General features: G+C 35.3%; 2 protein-coding genes and 1 long non-coding RNA gene across 4 annotated transcripts; 1 reads left to right on the forward strand and 2 right to left on the reverse strand.

The window, feature by feature from the left end:
* The first annotated feature begins 254 nt into the window (after window positions 1-254).
* Window positions 255-3,458, forward strand: LOC121750185 (transcription factor MAMYB). Of its 2 annotated transcripts, none has more exons than XM_042144666.1 (2): window positions 255-1,248; window positions 1,778-2,385. In XM_042144666.1, exon 1 carries the CDS (start codon window positions 328-330, stop codon window positions 1,246-1,248), a length of 921 nt encoding a protein of 306 aa, XP_042000600.1. In that variant the 5' UTR covers window positions 255-327; the 3' UTR covers window positions 1,778-2,385. The 2 variants fall into 2 exon arrangements, with proteins under 2 accessions (XP_042000600.1, XP_042000599.1); XM_042144665.1 differs by lacking the exon at window positions 1,778-2,385 and adding an exon at window positions 3,182-3,458 and having other exon boundaries at window positions 259-1,248.
* A 2,197-nt stretch (window positions 3,459-5,655) lies between these two features.
* On the reverse strand, window positions 5,656-10,737 carry LOC121750738. Its single transcript, XM_042145338.1, has 7 exons — window positions 10,447-10,737; window positions 9,789-9,921; window positions 8,580-8,662; window positions 8,420-8,498; window positions 8,235-8,344; window positions 7,452-7,516; window positions 5,656-6,015 (listed from the first exon to the last, which is right to left on the reverse strand). The coding sequence occupies exons 1-7, from the start codon at window positions 10,546-10,548 to the stop codon at window positions 5,922-5,924; spliced, it is 666 nt and encodes a 221-aa protein (XP_042001272.1). The 5' UTR covers window positions 10,549-10,737; the 3' UTR covers window positions 5,656-5,921.
* A 5,611-nt stretch (window positions 10,738-16,348) lies between these two features.
* On the reverse strand, window positions 16,349-18,156 carry LOC121751580. Its single transcript, XR_006040122.1, has 3 exons — window positions 17,565-18,156; window positions 17,355-17,464; window positions 16,349-16,368 (listed from the first exon to the last, which is right to left on the reverse strand). It is a non-coding gene; the product is annotated as an uncharacterized LOC121751580 (long non-coding RNA).
* Between the last annotated feature and the right edge of the window lie 1,412 nt (window positions 18,157-19,568).

Consider the following 19,568-nt stretch of genomic DNA (forward strand, 5'->3'; position numbering starts at 1 on the left):
TTACACAACATCGGGGTTGATTTTATAAATGATTACTAAACTATTTTGCTTATATTAAACTGATTACTCAATTTTAATTTATTTAAAATTAAATATTAAACTTTATATTTATATTATTTTGATATTTAATTCATTTTTTTAATAATTTTATTCAAAATAGTAAATAAAATACCACATAATCTAATCATTTCAATTTTCAAGTTAACTAAATAAATTACCATACGAGCTCTGTTTTAGTTGAATTTGGACATAATCTGCATCTCAAGCATATAAATATAACCCTTGAAAAATTGAAAGAGGGGAACCAGGCTTGGAAGCTCGAAATCCATGGAGTTCTTAGATGAATATGAGAGCAAGCCTAGGTTCATGTTCCAATCCAAGCATCTCCCCGATGAATCTCTTCACAATTCCTCCTCCTCCTTCTCTCTCTCTTCTCTCCACAAGCCCACCCTCTTCATTTCCCTTTCCCTCTCTCTGCTCCTCTTCTCCCTCGCCCTAATTCACTTCAATTTCGAACCCCTCAAATCCCTCTTCCTATGGCTCTCCCTATCCCTTCTAATCGGCCCCTTCGCGCCCCCCTCTCTCACCGCCGGCGACATCCGCGTCGGCGTCGGCCCGCCGCTGGAGGAAATCCCCGCCGCTCCGATTGAATTCACCGAAAAACCTAGCAGAAAATCGGCAAAATCAGCCAGGAAAGCATCTGAAGAAACCGAGGGGAATTTGGGGAATTCGAACGCGATCGATTTATCTCGTTCCGATCTGCCCAAGCAGCGATCCGGCAGATCGTCAATTGAGGCGGTGGTTGAGGCCAAGGCGGAGGAGTGGGGCGAGGGCGACGACGAGATGCTGAAGAAGCTGATGGGGAAGCACCCGGTGGGGAAGCCGGGGCGGTGGGAGGCCATAGCGGAGGGTTTCAAGGGGAGGCACAAGGTGGAGACTGTGATCGCGAAAGCCAAGCACATTGGAGAGAAGAAGGGCAGCGATCAGGATTCTTACGCCAAGTTTCTCAAGGATCGGGAGAAGAGGCATGTTGAGGAGGAGGATGCGATGAAGGAGAGCGGATGGAGTGCCACGGAGGATCTAGCATTGCTCAATGCATTGAAGGCGTTTCCTAAGGAGGTGGCGATGCGGTGGGAGAAAGTTGCGGCTTCTGTTCCGGGGAAAACCAAGGCTGCATGTGTTGCCAGAATGGCCGAGCTCAAGAAGGATTTTCGGACTTCTAAGGCTTCTGCCCAACCTTCTTCTTAGGTAAACCAATCCTTCATTTCCCTAAAACTTGTGTATTTGATATAATCTTGTGTTGTAATTTGTTTTGGAAACGATAGACTTGTGTTTGAGTTAATCTGATGGATATGGGTTTAATAAAAAGGGATATTGACGCCTAATATTACCGAACTTTCCAAAAATTTGTTTTTCCCCCACAAACTTTAAACTTGACATATAATATCACGAACTTTAATAATTGTTGAATTTTTCTACCAGCGACAAAATCCGGCTATATTATTTCATTTGTTATTACGTCACATAAGATATGGTTACCACTGAAAAATGATAGTGATGTGATTACAAAGTCTCTAGAAGCCGAAAAACAAAATTTTGAAAAGTTTCGTGATATTAGGCGCCAATATCCCTTATAAAAATTAGGTGACTTTATCAAATGTTTGCCTTTCTTGATCAAATGTAGGATATAGATACAATGAGGGGGATTTCATAGATAAGGGTTTAGTACAGATCTTCTGAATACATCAGATGCTTTGCTCTTCTTGATCAAATGCAGGATATGTATCCAATAAGGGGATTTGATGGACAAGGGTTTAATACAGATCATCTGACTATATCATATGCTTGGTCTTCTTGGTCAAATGTAAGATGTGTATTGAATAAGGGGGTTTGATGGATGAGGGTTTAATACCAATCATTTGACTGTATCAGATGTTTGGTCTTCTTGATCAAATGAAGGATGTGTATTCAATAAAGGGATTTGATGGATAAGAAGGGTTTAACAAAATCTGTTCGCTATATTAGATGTTTGCTTTTCTTGGTCAAATGTAGGGTATATATGCAATAAGAGGTGCTCACTTTTAGAGTTTTAGTGAAAGATTCAATCAACGTTATGATTGAGTACTGAAGGATAAACTGATAAAAGAAGCTTACTTGTTCGGTCCATCAATCCATCAAAGTATGTCGTGGATTAGCCTATAATTTTTTCTATCCATCCATCTATCTATCTAGCTATCAAGATATGGCATTAGCAATTTGCTGCATTTGCTTTTTTATAAACTTTTCTCTTTTTTGGTTTTCATTGTTTTGTATAAAGTTGTTTGTGCATTCATAATTATTAAAATAGTGAGAATGGTCATAAGCCAGAACCTAGCATAAAAACAACTATACACTCTTTTCTGTAGGTGAATTGCATGGTGGCTCCCCCTGTCCCATTTTTTCTTTTCTTTTCTTTTTTCTTAGTTATGTTAAAAGACAACATGGGCTTGAAATATACAAAGAAACTTGCACTTGAATATTTCTGTCAATGTCGGATGATGCCAATTAAAGTTTGGATTTGGACAACAATATGAATCATTTGTGAAATTTCTAATGATATGAATCACGCATTGATTCCACATGAATGTGTGTGGAATAGCATATAAGTGGGAGTCAACCGTTTTCCTTTGACCGTGGTTTTGGGTTAAGTTAGGGCTCCATAACTTATACTATGGTTATCAATTTTCAATTGTTAGAGAGGTAGGCAGCTGTTGAGTGTGGAATAACAGATTATGCTTTTGACAATGATTTTGGGTTAAGTTAGGAATCCCCCAACTTATATGCTTATCAATTTCAATTGTTAGAGGTGGGTGACTTTGGCTGGATCAAACAGGAGAACGTAGGAAAAAAATCACCAGGAACGAAGAACAGTTCGATCTAATCGATAAAACTGAACTAGGAAGCATGCAAGTCTATTTATAAGACTATTAAAAACTCCAACTTGAATAAAACTATAATTAAATAAAGAATCCTATAAACTAGAAAAAGATAAACTAAACATTCTACATACTAGATAAAATTGATCTTTCAGATGCTGCAACATTTGTGCTCTTATTGGAATTAGAATTTGTAAGCAAGAGTGTAAATGGCCACTGTATGAGCTTTCATGGTATTTATACACAATTTGTTCTTCATATTGTAGGATTTGTTGATTTTGTTGGAGGAAGCTGCTGCTCTCTTTTGGGAGTGTCCTTATTTTGTTGGATGAAGAGCATCGTTGTTAAGAATGTTGGAGATGAGCAGAGTTAAATATGTTGCACATTAACATTATCAAACGCCAAGTATATGAATTCCAGAACTCATATTCAAAACTTTCTCAAAGTAATTTGATGATTCTATACCATATCTGTGCTACTGAATAAGTGTTATTTCAGCATTCACTGTTCGTTATTCGTAATAGAGAGTTATTGGCTTTTAAATCGACAATTTTCAGTTGGTAATTGGTTTTGCACTCAATATTGAAATGTGTGAATAAAAACATTCTGCAGATATGTTTCAGAAAGCAGGTACATTCCATACACAATAAAAACATAAAGCGAAGGCAATCAACTTTAACAAACCTATCCTAAACAACAAGATTTAAATCTTGTTGCTTTGCCTACAAACACATACGAATCAGAGTGTGAAAAGGTATAATATAGAGAATATTATTTTAAATTTGGATAGTGTAAATGGTTGGAGTTGTTCTAAGATTACATGTATTTAGGTAATTTATTTATTCTCTTTCGGCTCCGTGTTTCATCAATTGTGACTTCTGCAACTACTTTTTTCCGGGTTTACCTTCGTATCTGTATAGCCCATCTATTTGCTGAGAACCTCACTATTCATTTCTTTCTCTGAAAAATTCTCTACTGAAGATTTTGTAGTGAAGTGCTTAATGACATGCACAAGAACGTACATCTTTTCACAATAGTCTAGTTATAACTACTTTTTGAATCTTGTACTCCTTTCTAATGGGATCCTATTTCAAGATAGATTCTTCTATAAGCAAGTTACACAACTCAACATTTAGCAATTAACTTAAGGAGAAAGCTCAGTTTGCTAGATTTTCTCAGTTCCCATTTACGTTTATTTGACAGGGGGAAATGTGTGTAGATATCACAAACACAAAGTATAATTTCATCTTATACTACAATTTCCTGCCATTTTATCACCTAATATAAGGTCAATATCACTGATCACATCATCACCTGAAGTATTTCCATGCATGCAAAGAAAATATTATTACTCCACCTGTCCATGAAAATTTTGATATATTTCTTTTTGGTCCATCTGAAAAATGCCACTCTGCATTTCTAGTAATAGAGTCCACATGATTCACAATATCTATCGTACTGTAATATAGAGAATATTATTTTAAGTTTTGAGTTTAGTATAAATAGTTTGAGTAAAATCAATATTTTGCGGCATGTACATCTGGAAAAAGAATGGATAGCTTCTATTTCTATTATATCAATTATCATTTCAACGATCAACTTCTCCCATAATGATATCTATAATTCTATACTACCTAATATCGCTAATATCAATCAATTTCATTCTTTTAACTAACTGTGGAAGAATTTGCAAGTAGATAAACCCCGGCGGTCGGATTTTCCATCTCCAAGGAAAAACACTCTGATCTCCTGATGTGAATCCGGGAAGCGCCAAACCAATAGAAGGAACGAAGGCATCCAATGAACCACACCAGAGCTGGGGTCCGTTTCAAACATCAATTTACCCATCAAGATGGTGTCCAAATGCTCTTCTAAGACCACCATTATCTTCATCGTTGAAAGAGCTTCGCATGAGTACCTTACACGCCTCAATCGGAGCCCGGGTGAGGAAGTTATAGTCATTTTACTAAAGCTGCGCTGTCCAACGAGCAAAACGCCCGACTCTAGAGAATTTGCCCGACTTAGGCAAGGAAAACGCCCGACTCGGGCGTTTTGTGCCCAACTCGTTTTTGAACTCTTTTTGGCTCTTTTATTTAGCACTTTTAACCTCTAGTATAAATACCCATGTCTAGGGTTTTTGCCATTAGACTTTGAACATTATTGAAGAACAAAGACTCAAATTTGAGCACCCATCTTCATCATTGAAGATTTATCCAAAATCCCTTGGGGTTGCATTTAATCTATTACCGGACTTAGATTATTTGTTAAGGCATGCTTGCTAGCTCTTGTGTTGCTAATTGGTAGAGCCATTAGATTTTTGTTTGTGAAAGTAGCCATTGGGTTTTTCTTTTTTGAGCTTTAATCTAAATCATAACACTTATCATCTTCCTTATTCTTTTCCATCTTTTTATTGTCATATTTCTTGTTTGGGTTATTGGGTAGTTTTGCAAGAACAAATCCGGGCATATATGTTTCTTGAATCAAAAAGATTCACATTATCTCCGATCAGAAAATTTTCAATTCTCCTTTTGGTGTGGCATTTACAGTAAAATGAGCTTGAATTCAGTATAAATAGTTAGAGATGCTCTTAGTGTAAACCTAAAGATATGTATATTTTACTCAAAAACCAAAAATGGGATTGGTTTTGGAGTACCATTGGAGCCTCCAAGTTTGCGTTTTAGACGAGTAACAGCATAAAAACCATGAGGGTGTAAACTATGGTACTTACACCAGGAAGCCATTGTGATGAAATTTTTTTATCAGTCTCCTCTATAATGTAACATCAAGATATTATACAACTTACAATTTATGTAATGTAATCAATCCTGCTGCAACTTTCATAACATTAACAAGCAACAGCAACTTACACATGCTACAAACATTTGCCGGCTTCAATTCCTGCCATCCAATGACAGGAACTTCAATGTGGGGATGGGTTGAGAATTTTGCAACACAACTGTGTTGTCAGACTGATAAAATTGGACGTGTGGTCCATCTGGGGTGTCCTCAAAACTGCCCAGCTCGAATGTCCCTGTCAAGGCGGTCCGCATTGAGAGTTCCAGGAAGTTCTCTGAAATCTTCATTGAATATAGAATATGCACTGGATAAAAGCAGCACCAAGGTTAGTGAAGCAGTAAATGAACCATCAATTTGCATTAAGACCGTGACCGTTTTCACAACTTAAACCAATTTCCCTTTTAGAGATGTCCTGTTATAAGGGAGGAAACTACATATGAAGTGAATATTCAACCTTATAATCAAAATCTTTTGCGATTTCTCAAAATACCTTTGTTTCATATGTCCAAATGTTGTGAATGCTGTAAGAGAGACCGTAACTATTGCATCAATAATTCATACCATTGGAAATTATACTTGGGAAAATATAAAAAATAGTCTAATGTTAACATATTCATAAACATGTCCCAAGATTTAAAACGCTTCCCATGGGTACCTATTGTAAATTAACCCCAGTTTTGGTATCTAATCTACGGATCACGCGAAAGGCTGACATGGATTTGTCCATTTGCCACCTCACTTAAAACGATATTGTTTATTCGGAACCCACAGAAAAGGTATGAAATTCCATCTTAATCAAACAAGACAATGTCACTCTGTTTCTTCAAGAAAAAATTTTGGGACAAGCCCCATTTTGTTCCCCAGTTTTTGTTATCTAATCTGGGGATCACACTGAAGGGCTAAGGGCTGAAGGCTGACATGGATTTGTCAATTGCCACCTCACTTAATATTATATTGTTTTATTCGCAACCCACAAAAAAAAAGTTATGAAATTCCATTTCAATCAAACGAGACAATGTAAATCTGTTTCTCCAAGAAAATTTTTTTGGGACATTTGTACCCCCAAGTTATGCCACCCCCCTCTCAACTAGGATAATTTTTCTCATCCCCTAAATGACTCAAACTTTAGTACTTCAATAAGAAGTTGAACTAAGGCTCCAGAAACAAAAGCCCTGACCGTCCTTCTATTCTATTCTATTCTAAATAACTTATCTTTTAATAAGGAAATAAATTAAGTAGTAGCATCAGGAATGATCAGTAGTAGGATAGTGTCCAGGTTAAGAAGGGGATGAGGTTATTTGCACATGGGAGTTGGATTCTATTTTTATCTTGGAGAAACAGGACGATCACATCCCATTTTGTTGAGGTGGAACTTCTTACAAAAAATTGGTTCTGAATAAGACGATGTTGTTTCAAGCAAGGTGGCAAGTAAGCAAATCCTACATTAGCCTCAGGTATGACACGTAGACATTCTAATGCCATAAAATGGAGTTCGGGATAGTGTCAAGATCTTGGTATCAAATGATACTTTCAAAATATTGGGTTGTTTTTGTGCATATTCTTAACGTTGGGACAGTATCGTATTTCACCTTATTATTTTACTCTTAAATGTGCAGCCTCTTACAAAACACTTTGCAGCACATTTTCATGATTACAAAAAAAGTGATGAATACAGAAACTGCCAATTGGAAATCAAAAGGAACTGCAGCTTTCAAGAAGTTTTCTGATTCGGGCATTTACCTTACATCACCAGGTTGTCGATGCCCAAGATTGTAGAATATGATAAAAAAGCCGGTTGCAAGTATCTAGCAATAATGATAAAATAAGTTGAGATCCCAAAGAAGGTTAAAAATTCAAATCAATGTATAAATAAGGCAAGCTCTTGTCTTTTGTTGTCTTGTCTATATGGACAATAGTTTATTTCAAGCAATTCTAAAATTATAGTACTTGAAATCAAATGTAAAAGCTGGAATGATAGGTTCATCATATTATTACTAGTGGTATTGGCAATGTCCTAAGAAAAGCTATACCAGATTGGCAATAGAAACCTACTAGTCTTAAATGATTAAGAAAAATTTTATCTAGCTGGCGAAGTAAAAAAAATACCTATAATGCAAGCTCCACGCAGCCATTTACAAATATGACATTCTTTCATCTTCACTATGGCATGCTTTGCCATAAAAAGTCAAAGGCGAGTGAATGTATAAAAAAAGTTCAAACTAAGATGTTTGAAGCAAGGTTTTTCTACCTCTTCAGAATTTCTAATAATTTAGCCAAAAATCATCATTTCAAAACACACTTTACAATTTCAATATCTTTACACATAAAAATTAGAAGCAATAATCAATTAGATTTAGAATTTTGATCAAGATTCACTGTATCTATTCCGCAAAGTGCTTTAGGCATTACCACTCTATTATCAAATTGTATAGGACTTTGAGATAAACCCGTTTGCAAAATGAGGTAGCCAGGACAGCAATAAATGCACGAATTTGTACAACCAAAAAGAACAGTAGGACTCACATATAAAGGTCCAAGACCCAATCTATGGGCAACGGGTGCCAGGATGAACCACATTATAATGGCTACCCATGTCTTTGTTTTGAGGGAGAAAATTGCCATCAATAGCATATCTACACCAGCAAAAAGACCAGTTATAATGTTCCTATTTTACTTTTGTAAAAATGAATGGTGAAACTAAGCCGCACCAGGGATCTTGAATTTGTCACGTAATGTGAAGAACACTCTCCTCTTCCACCTGCTGGTTGATTCTGGAAGTTGAAATTTCTACATATACAGAGGATAAAATTCAGAACTCAGGAAATGTTAGAAAGAAAATAGAGATTTCAGAATTCACTTGGAACTGACTAGATCTTCTCCATCATCGTCGTCAAAACTGTCTTGGATATTCTTAGCAGGTGGCTTCGGTTTGATAGCAACAGTCACAGTTTCTAGAAATGATATACTTTGACAGTTGTTAGAGATAGAAGAAGACTATCACAAGGCCAAGAATTTTGCATATCATATTATTATCATAAGCAACAAAATCTAGCTAAGACTACAGCTTCCTTTCCAACAAATTTTTCATCTCCTCAAAATAGAAACACCATTTCATTTATTGGTAAGTTCCACTAAGCTTCTTGAGAAAAGACAGGAGATGAGAAGTTTCATTGTTATACAACCCTTGTCCAGTTCTCCTTTTGTTATATTTTTACATCATTGTCAGGATCAGAAAACAACATGATTTACATACATACATACATACATACGGTTCAATAATAACAAATCTTCAGCGAAACGTTATCAGTTTGATCTTGAGATATTTTCCACTTAGATGGATCGCATAATTATTTCCCAACAGCTCACCACACATATTTCCATTACCCACACCATTCCCAAAATACATTTTTTCTCAACGCCCAAAACAGAACCCAAAATGAGTTCTTGGTTTTTAAGGTGAAAATGAATGTGCAAGTAAAATTCATGCTTCATCAGATGTACTCTAAAGTGTTAAATCAGTATATAATACCATGGTGTCAAATAACACGCACATTCTTCAACTATGACATTAAGGTTTAGAATAAATTTGAACAGTTCACCAGAACTAACACAGACAAAATGGCAAATAATTTTGGTAAGTGTTTATTGCTTTAATAAGTTATCAGTGGGACATTAACATAAAGTACACAATTATTATGGACAGGCTATGCACAATCTACAATCTTTGAACTGTATAGCGTAACTTATTCCATGCAGAGTTAAATTTAGGGAAATTCACATTTTAAAATTAAATTAGTAAACTGTAATTAATATCAGAGGTAAAAACAATGAGCTACAAAACAATGTACGAGTATTCTTACAAGTTTAATTGAAGTACCAAAAAAAAAGTTTAATACCCAGAAATTTTTTTTCTGATAAATTAAACCTAGAAATTTACACATTTCATGAAGCCTTATAAATTTAAGAAGAACATAGTACCACAGGTGCTATACAAAGCAAACCATGCTTCTGACCATCACTGAAAGAAACACATGAGCCAGTGCAAAAACAACAAGAGACAAAAAGACAGTTTGGTACCTCGCTCGTGGAGTTGGACAAATGAGTCCTCACCATTTGTACTATCGTGCAACACATTTCCACGGAAAACAAGAGTCATATTCTCCAGGGGCAAGTCAGTAGTTCCAGAAATCAGTTTCCTCAACTCTTTAACCTATTTGTCAGCAAAAATAATACATAAAAATAGTACTCTTATATGAGGGAGGGAGAGGGGTGATATGTTTACAGGAAAGTATAGACCAATACATTCCCCCAAAGGGAGGAGACTCTTTCATTCAATATTTAAAACGACATTCAAGATTAAACTGGAAACGGGTGTGACAATGGTCATGAAGTGCAAAATGATAACCTTGAGAATTACTATATTGCAGTAAAATGTAACGCATTACTTCATTGACATTGCTAATTCACCGAAGGTTGAAGAATTATACGCTGTTATAAAACTAATACTCCTCACCTCCAACAACGAATATAAACAAAAACAAATTCTAATGAAAAAACTAGTTAATCATCCAAATTATGCCTCGTGGTGAATCACGCAAGTCAATAAAGGCAACAATTCATCAAATTTATGAAGAAATAACTCAAAACGGTAAAAGACCAATTTATTGAAAGCGTAAGCAAACGAGAGAGAATAGAGCTGATTAATATAGTAACGAGAAAACGTAGAAGTAGATACTTTGAGCGTAGAGGGGAGGGTGAGGCGGGAGCGAGGTGAAGGGCCGATTGTTCGCAGAGTGATCTCAACCATTTTTGCATCTTCTTCGATGAGATTCGCCATAGCTGCAATCAATTGGCGTGGCTTCAATTCGGAGTTGGTGGATTTGTGATTCGAATTGGGGAGAATTTTGGAGAGAGTGAACCGAAACGATTTATCCAATTCCGACGCCTAATTTGAAGGAAAAGAGTGCATACGGCGATTGCGGTTGTAGCCGAGCCTCAACAGTCAATTACACGTTTTGATATGACAATAAACATCGAAAACAAGATAAATTATTTTAATTATCATTATGGATATGCCAAACTTAGACTACATCAAATTAATAATTTAGTATCAACATTATATTTGTTTTTATCGATTGACCCAATAAAAACATAATAATTTGGGTTGGGTTCGCGGTTAAATTTGGGTATTATATAAATTATTAATATTAAAACTAATTATTTATTGTATTAATTTTTTTCTTTATTAAAATTAAAATTAGGTTAATATTTTCTCGCCTTGCATTCATTCCATTCCTTATCTACTCAACTATAATCTTCATGATCATGTAGTTATCAGGCCATATCTTATTTGCAACACGCTGCAATTGTTTCGCATCGTTATCGTATTGTTGTCATATCAAATTCATATTGTTATCGTATTATTGTCGTACTGTGTCAGGTTTGTGTCAATATCGTGTCGTATCAGCATAAATATGATCGTGTCTCTAATGGGATTTGGCCGTGTTTGGATTTGAATGTAGGGATTCATGTTCAGGTTAAGATTTCTTAATATCAGAAATTTTTGGGGATTCTGGCAATTTCTCACGGTTTATTTTCTCATCATGATTCAAACCTATGTGGAGTTTTAATCCTAAGCAGACCTTACGCAGCTTGCGACGTGACAAATGCACTTTTATTGAATGTAAACAAATTAACTAATAATTAATGAGTAAGAGTCAATTTTGGTCATAAACATAGGACCAAATACGATGGTCCAAAACATTCGCTTTTTGAAAATCAAGTCCTGAACAAATGGAAACGTCGCTGGAGTCGTCATTTTTTTACAGAACCCTCAAAATCTAACAGTCAACGCCAGTTTAGTGCGATTTTGACGGGATTAATGGATTTTAATTAGTATTCAAAATATAATTATTTTATTTTGTAAAAAAAAACTCTAAAATAAAAAAGAAATTAGGATTCAAAAAAGCACATGCATTTATTTGTCCACCAACAAAACTTAACCTTGATATATGACTCTCATCAACTCAATTACTTGTTCCACTCTCATCAAACATAACCTCGACCTCGCTGAGGTCATAATTGCGGTGTCCCATCGATGACCACAAAGACCAGGAATTCTAATCGCTCTTCGTCGATGACAGAAGAGAACAGAAAATTTCTCGATGCAGTGAGCAGTCTGCAGCACGCAATGCACTACTACGTCAAGCTGAACTCCGGCTCCGCTCAGAACTTGATGCAGATTGCCATTAAGAGATTGGAGACGGACTTCCACCTCATTTTATTTGCAAACAGAAAAAATCTCGACTCTAAATCCCCGGCGACAGCGCCGGCGGTCGTGACCTCCAATTTTGTCTATTTTCGGTAAATCAAGTAATGTATTTGGAGATTGGCGCACATAATACGCCACTTGCGCCCATTGCTTCAATCTCATTTTCACCATCTCCATATTTTCGCCTATTCAAACATAAAAATTCGAGATCAATTATCGATCAACATCACACATAACCAAAAATCATTCAAAGGCACCTTCCCCTTCTACACGCACTCAATCAGAATCAAAATTCAAACAAAAGCAGATCGAACTTTTTTTAAAAAAATTACCAGGATCAATGAATGATCCGAAGCTCTCGAGAGTCGAAGAAGCCAAATCGGAGAAGGACGCGGAAGATCGGGATAGGCTATTTGCTGTAGCGCTTGTTCACAGAGCAGTAGATGTGATATTTTTTTACGCAAACTAATACATGTTACCAGGCTATCAATTTGATGATTTTACCATTTGTTGATGTTTTGTCGAAGGCCGATATAAGTTTTAATGAGAAATTAGTAAATAATTTTTTACGCGAACTAATATATGTTACCAGGCTATCAATTTGATGATTTTACCATTTGTTGATGTTTTGTCGATGGCGATATAAGTTTTAATGAGAAATTAGTAAAGTAAGAAAGAAGAACAAAAATGGATAAAATAGGAGATATAAAAAAGAAAAGAGTGAACATCTTTTTTGGCCCACGAACTTTGTCAAACTCTCATTTTGGGTCCGTAAACTTTTTTGAGGTTCGTCAACTAGGAGTTAATATCAATCGACGTACTTTTTTACTATTTCCAAGTTTTTTCGGACGAAAATGTCCTCAATACCTTGAAGGATATATATTTTTAATAAACTTATCAGATACTCATATTTTTTTATAAATATCTTTATTTTGATAAGTTTTTCAAATATAATTTGACTTTCAATATTATCACTTAATTTTGTGATATGCAAGAAAAGTTTCTTTTTCAACTTTTTATAATTAAAGAATTTTAAAATATTTTTAAGATATGGATACTCTTAAAAATGAATGTCACAGTCAGTAGACATATATTGATACTGTATTTTTAGTTTTTAAATAATATATCAATATTCAAGTATCCTCTATTGATTGTGACATTAATTTTTACGAGTATTCATACCTCAAAAATATTTTCATATTATTTAATTATAAAAAGTTGAGTATAAAATTTTCTTGCATGTCACATAATTAAATGATATTGAAGGTAAATTATATTTAGAAATCAGGAAAAATATATAGTAAGATATTTATAAAAAAATATGAGTATGTGATAAGTTAATTAAAAATATATACCCTTCAAGGTATTGGAGGGTATTGTCGTCCGGAAAAACTTAGAAATAGTAAAAAATACTTCGATTGATATTAACTCATAGTTGACGGACCTCAAATGATATTTTCAAAATTTACAGACCTAAAATGAGAGTTTGACAAAATTCGTGGACCAAAAAAGATGTTCCCTCAAACGAAAAAAATGAATAAAGTTTGAGAGAGAGAGAAAATAATAAAGTATTTGATCAAAATATTCCATTTTTGGATGAGATTAATTTTTGTGGATAAACCAAAATATAAATATAAGACTATTTTCATGGACCTCTTTTTTATGAATACATGATATCTTAGCTACCATAAGTATGAAACTATGACAGGTTAATAACGGAAGCCAGTCATAACAAATTTTTATAGTTAAATACTCTATCCAAATATGTCAAATGTAGGGATGGATCAGTATGGTACTTTCATACCGTTACCATATCAATATTTAGGTATATCGTACCGAACTTCAATATTTCGGTATATTGGTAAGGTTATACTATATTGTTACTTTCGTATAACTTTATACGTTTCGGTGTTTTGTTCGGTGTTTTCAACCACCCCTAGTCAAACGTACCTTGAAGAATGTCACAAGTGTCAAAAACATCAGTGCAACATGGATGCATGCACACAACCTTCACAACTTTAACAAGGTCACAAAAATTTGCTAATATGAAGTTAAACCGAACATACACATTCCATAACAAAATACCTCCACATTTTTCAATAACCTTCGCAACCTTAATAAAGGTCGTATGAGTTCTGAACAATGTAGTAATTATCATTGTAGGCATGTCTGTAACCATTGAATGTTACGCCATGACTTAGCAATAGCGAATTTGATGGCAAGGGTTCTTATTTCAAAATATCCCTACTATTACAGTCTACATTCTGAGAAGGCCGAGGTTAGCTTAATACCAAATGCTGCTACTACTGGTTGCTTAAGCAACATAGTTTCAATGTCAACAACCTTGTCCACTGAACGAAATTTTGAATCTTGATTTTTCAGATTTTGTACTTAACGTCTCATGACTTTAACAACATCGTGCCACTTACCTTTGTTACGATCACACATTATAGACTTTGAAATATTATGACAACTCACTCATGGATAAATTATATTCAGGCATAAGCAACACCTTTTGACATATATGAATTTTTCGTGGTCACACCCAAACCCATCATGCGGGACTTCAAATGGACCAACGGGTGCAACACATTGATGGTTCTTGAACCAATGTATGTAATCCATTAATTTTAGCAAAGTTCCTTCTTGGGAAAATCTTATTCTCACAACCTCTTCACCGTAAAACGTCGCAATGACGACAAATCTACTTTGATGATTACATAGAATAATGCTATGCCCGTCCGACAATAGATGTCTCATTTAATTTTTGACTATAAATGTGAGTAGGCCAAAGTTCCATTAATTCATTTCACTCACATTTCATTCTAAAATTAATGTATAAAAGTAGAATGCCTAAGAAAAGTAAGACTCTTATTATTGGATGGAAGGATACCATTTTAACTCATTTGATGGTTAACAACATGACTTTCAAAACTTGCACAAAAAATATTATGTATACAATTTGTGCGATTTACAACATTTGTCTATTCCTAGTCAAAATAAAGCTGATGTGAAACCGTAAAAATACACGTGGACTAGCCATACAAGTAGAAAAGTTGCAAAAGTTGAAATGACATCCTTTAAGGTGGTAGGCCAGCTAGTCCATGTATACTTTCGATAGCCATGTCAGCTTAATTTTCGCCTATTTTCGATCATTTTCCCCTAACTGCTAAGATAATAGAATGAAGTTTTATAGGCTTATAGAAAGGTCTTCTTCCCCTGTTTATATGTCACATAAAAACCCGTGTCGTTCTCAATTGATCTATTTCTATGAAACGGAGGGAGTGACATTTGTTGTAGTTATTTGCTATCTAGCTTCTCAATTGAAAATTGAAGAAGAAGCACATGAGATCAAATGGTGGATGTCTTGTCCCCTAGATATATTCTTCAATTAATAATCAAATTTTGTTTATCCACCAAAAATGTTCTTAAATTTTGAATGTATCCATACAAATGCAAATAAATAAATTGAAATTACAAGTTAAATATATAGGCTTAATTTCATATAGAGTAATACTCTATCCGTCTCATATTACTCGCACTTTTAATTTTAGGTCGTAAATTTGTGATTGATTTTTCAATGTAATTAAATTAGTATCTTTTAAGTAAAATAAGAGATCACTTATAAAAAAAAGTGCGAATATTTAATACCCCATATTCAGTCACTTTCTAGTTTGCAACACGACATTTAAATTGACAAAAAAATACATAGAAATAAATAATCATGTTAGTTGCACAAAATAAGTGAAAATTATATAATGAAGCTAATTTGAAATGAAAGTCAATACCAAGTTTTTCTACCTTCAGTCCAAACTGTCTAGAAGACTCATAGACTACCTTTGTTCAAACCTCTTAAGACTTGATTATCATTGTAACAAATTTAAACCTTGATTGTGCTTTAAAAATGATTGCAATAAAAAATGAATTAAAAATGATGAATTGGATCCTTTAAGAAATATTAGTATTTAAATTAGCCTTCACCAATAGGACTTGTTTCGTATTTTGTAAAGTAAAAACAACAATTTTTGTATATTAAAAAATCACATTCTCCTCTTTTGTCATTCCCGCATTTTCTAAGGATAGAAAACCCAGTTGATCGTGACTAGGGGGGATTAAAGAAGCGGGGAAGAAAGGGGAAAACAACTCAACTAGACCATAGCTCGAAACAAACGGGAATAGCTCGAATAAAATCAGAGTATCATTTCAACAATCAACAACTCCAAACGAAAATATCTCAACAATACACGAACTCAAAAGAAACAATATTTAGCGGAAGCATTTCGAGAGTAGAATAATGCTATATATGAAGACACAACATATTCTAGACATTTGATAGACATTCTTCACTTTTATGCTCAACACCCACCGCGCTCGTCACCGCTCAACCTGCACATAAGGAAAACACATGCAGGGCTGAGTACATGATGTACTCAGTGAACAAATGCCAAAACAATTTTATAAAAACAGTTATATCATGCCACCATAGAGTGACCTCGGGGTTTTAACTTGAAAAGGCCCGAGACACTAAAAATATCTCAAACACAAACTTTCAACTCATCCTCAAAACCTTTTTCCTCATCATTTCAAAGCACAACCATTTCTCCTTGAATTATTTAAGAAACTGCCATATCTGTTCCTTAGGGTGCCGTGTAAGGGGGCCACTTTCCACGAGCACGAAAACCGGCGTTCGATGACTCACGATCCTCATCGTGTACACTAGTCCGAGTAGGGACGCACCCTTGCTAGGACCCGAATTCGATTAACTTATAGTAGGGACTCGCTCCCCACTAAATAATCATCATCTCAACAACCTCAACCTCAACAACAACCTCAACATCAACAACAACATCAACATCCTATGAACGAGAATGTGGCCGCAAACTCGATCACTAGACCGGCCGACCCAAGAGACGACTCACGATCCCCATTGGTGTACACTAGCCTGAGTAGGGACTCACTCCCTAATCAGACTCGAATTCGATTTCAATAGGTCTAGTAGGGACAACTCCCTTGCTAAACAAACAGATAGACATTTCTCAAAATAAAATATGGCATGACATTCCCTTTGCAAACTTTATTTTCCTTAAAAACGTATTTGAAACACAAATTACTTTTCCGTCAAGATCGAGCATCAATTCACATCACATCAACAAAGCCAAGCAATTTATAATATCACTCAATAAATCAACACATAGCACCACATAACATGCGCAACAACACTTTCACTTTGATAACATATCTCGCCTCATCATTGGAATAAATACAATAAATCAATCACACATAACATGATGCTCGAACCGATATATTAAATTGAAAGCTCTTGAAAACACTTTAGTTCGAAAGCCCACAAAATACTTAGTTAGAAAGCCCACCTCGATCATTTAATTTTCTGAATTTGAGTTCTCCTCTTCGATCTTACTTTGCTCGCAGAGATAACCCGTTCGATCCGAATTCTATGCGACTTTATAACATTGCTCTCATCCTTCTCGTATTAATCCCAACCCAAAAGTTAGAATTCTCGAATCAAGCAATTTAAAAATAAAAAATAGCTAACTTCTTAATTAAATAACAAATGGTCCGACCTTTATATTATTCCTTGGCCCAAAACTTAAAATGGGGCAGCCCAAAACCACGTCTCTGTCTCCCTCACTTCTTTCTACCAAAGCTCATTACATGTTCTCTCTCTCTCTCAAAACTCCAATTCAAAGTCTCTGTCTCTCCGTCGCTGCTTCTCCTTCACACCGCCGCTGTTCGTAAACAGGTTTTCCACTGTCAGACGCCGCTGCTCCGTCCCTGCCTCGCTCGTCGGTATTGCTCGCCGTCGGCTGCACCAATCGACCCGTTCGAGCAGCAGCTGTAGCCGTTTCCGAATCTGCCGCTGCCACTGTTGTCTCCATCGCGAACAGCCGCCACTGTCAGCACTGCACTCCGCGCCGCCGTCTCGCGGTTAGCTGTTGCTCGAGCAGTTATGAGTTGCTGGTCGGTAGCTCCTCCGTCGCCCGACGCCGCTGCCTCCTTCATCTCATCACGTCACGCAGGCAACCATCACAACACTGATATCGGACTTCTCAAAATCAGCAACCTCTCGTTGCAGTGAATTGAAAAAAACTGGTTGGTGAAACGTATATTATAGAGAGGAGAATATTTGGTTTAGACGTGGGAGAGATTTAGGGAGTATAGAGAGAGGGGCGGTTTCAACGTGGGGAAGGAGTGGAAATTCGAATTCCTCCCTTTTTTTATTTTGAATTTATTTGGTATTTTATTTATAGATTACGGAGGAGGAAAATCTTCACAAAATCTTTATTTAAAATTTGAATTAAGGAATAATTGATTTTTTTCCCTCTCTTTTTTTACGGGGTGTTACATCTTTGCTTCTCATTCTCTCTCTCTTCATTGACGGTTAAATATTTTACAATAGACTTAAAAAAAGTGAAGAATTGGACATTCAACATAAATCCAAAAATAATGAACAAATTGAAGAAACCGAAAATGTTAAAAAATTTAGATCAAACTTGTATTCGAATTTTGGACTTTACATTAAATCAATGGGTGAATTTTTTATTGTTCCCTCTTCAATTAAACTTTGAATCATCCAAGAAGTGGGCCATATTCATGAATAGAGTAACTGTTATTCAAAATAAGAATTATTTTTAATCATGAAAGTATTTGATTATATTTAAGACACTGATTTTTATTCATAACGTAAACTTTTAACGTACTTAACAAACAATACCAACATTTGTGGGACATGGTATGATGGTATTGAAAAGGGTATTGTTTATAGGAAATATTACGAAAAGTTAAACAAAAATGATAATTTAAAATGAAAATATTTCATATAAGGATTTTTTGTGATAAACACAAATATTTGTATATGAATGAGTAAATTAAATATATAAACATATTGAAAGCCACAAATGAAAAGAGATAGGAATAAGAGAATGGCATAGGATAAGAAATAAGAATATGGATTTATAAGAATTGGTTATATATGCATGCACGGGAAATGCAGTATCTATAGTCGTCGAAGATCCTCGAAGCTCCATTCTCTTCTCATGCCGACGCTCCTCTGCAGTCTTGGAGGGTTTTGAGGCAGCTGCGAGTCTACATTGTGGATGCGTGGATGCATAAATGAAGGAGGTCTTTTCTTTGAGAAATCGATGAGATTTTCGAAATTGGGTTTGCCGGCGGCACCTGACCAACTCCTCCTCTCACAACCATCATCTTCTTTTCCTGTGTTTCTCTTCCACCCCATTCTTATTAGATATAACAAAAACACCAACACCAACAAAACCAAATATAACGAACCTATGGTTATTTACTTTTTAAGGTTGGTTGACAATGGCAACGTCAACGTCAACGACAACGACACCATGTGTTGGATTATATTACTCATATATATGGTGATTCAGAGTGCTTCTCGGAATACAATAACCTACCAACGCACAATTGTCCTTATGCCCTCAGATCTAGCTTCTTTCCCCCTACAACCTTCCTCTCCTATTTTTCTAATAATTTATATATATAATATAATTCATATAACTAATTACTACTATATCATAAAATATACAATCTATATGTTAATA

Source organism: Salvia splendens, chromosome 10 (assembly GCF_004379255.2).
Source record: "Salvia splendens isolate huo1 chromosome 10, SspV2, whole genome shotgun sequence".
Taxonomy (NCBI): Eukaryota; Viridiplantae; Streptophyta; class Magnoliopsida; order Lamiales; family Lamiaceae; genus Salvia; species Salvia splendens.

Bases quoted from the DNA above. Each gene is read 5' to 3' on its own strand.
- LOC121750185 (XM_042144666.1), top strand. From the start codon at position 328: ATGGAGTTCTTAGATGAATATGAGAGCAAGCCTAGGTTCATGTTCCAA.
- LOC121750738 (XM_042145338.1), bottom strand. From the start codon at position 10,548: ATGGCGAATCTCATCGAAGAAGATGCAAAAATGGTTGAGATCACTCTG. The intron at 8,663-9,788 runs GTACCAAACTGT...TATCATTTCTAG, and splicing joins TGTCCAACTCCACGAGCGAG to AAACTGTGACTGTTGCTATC. The intron at 8,499-8,579 runs GTCAGTTCCAAG...CTGTATATGTAG, and splicing joins ACGATGATGGAGAAGATCTA to AAATTTCAACTTCCAGAATC.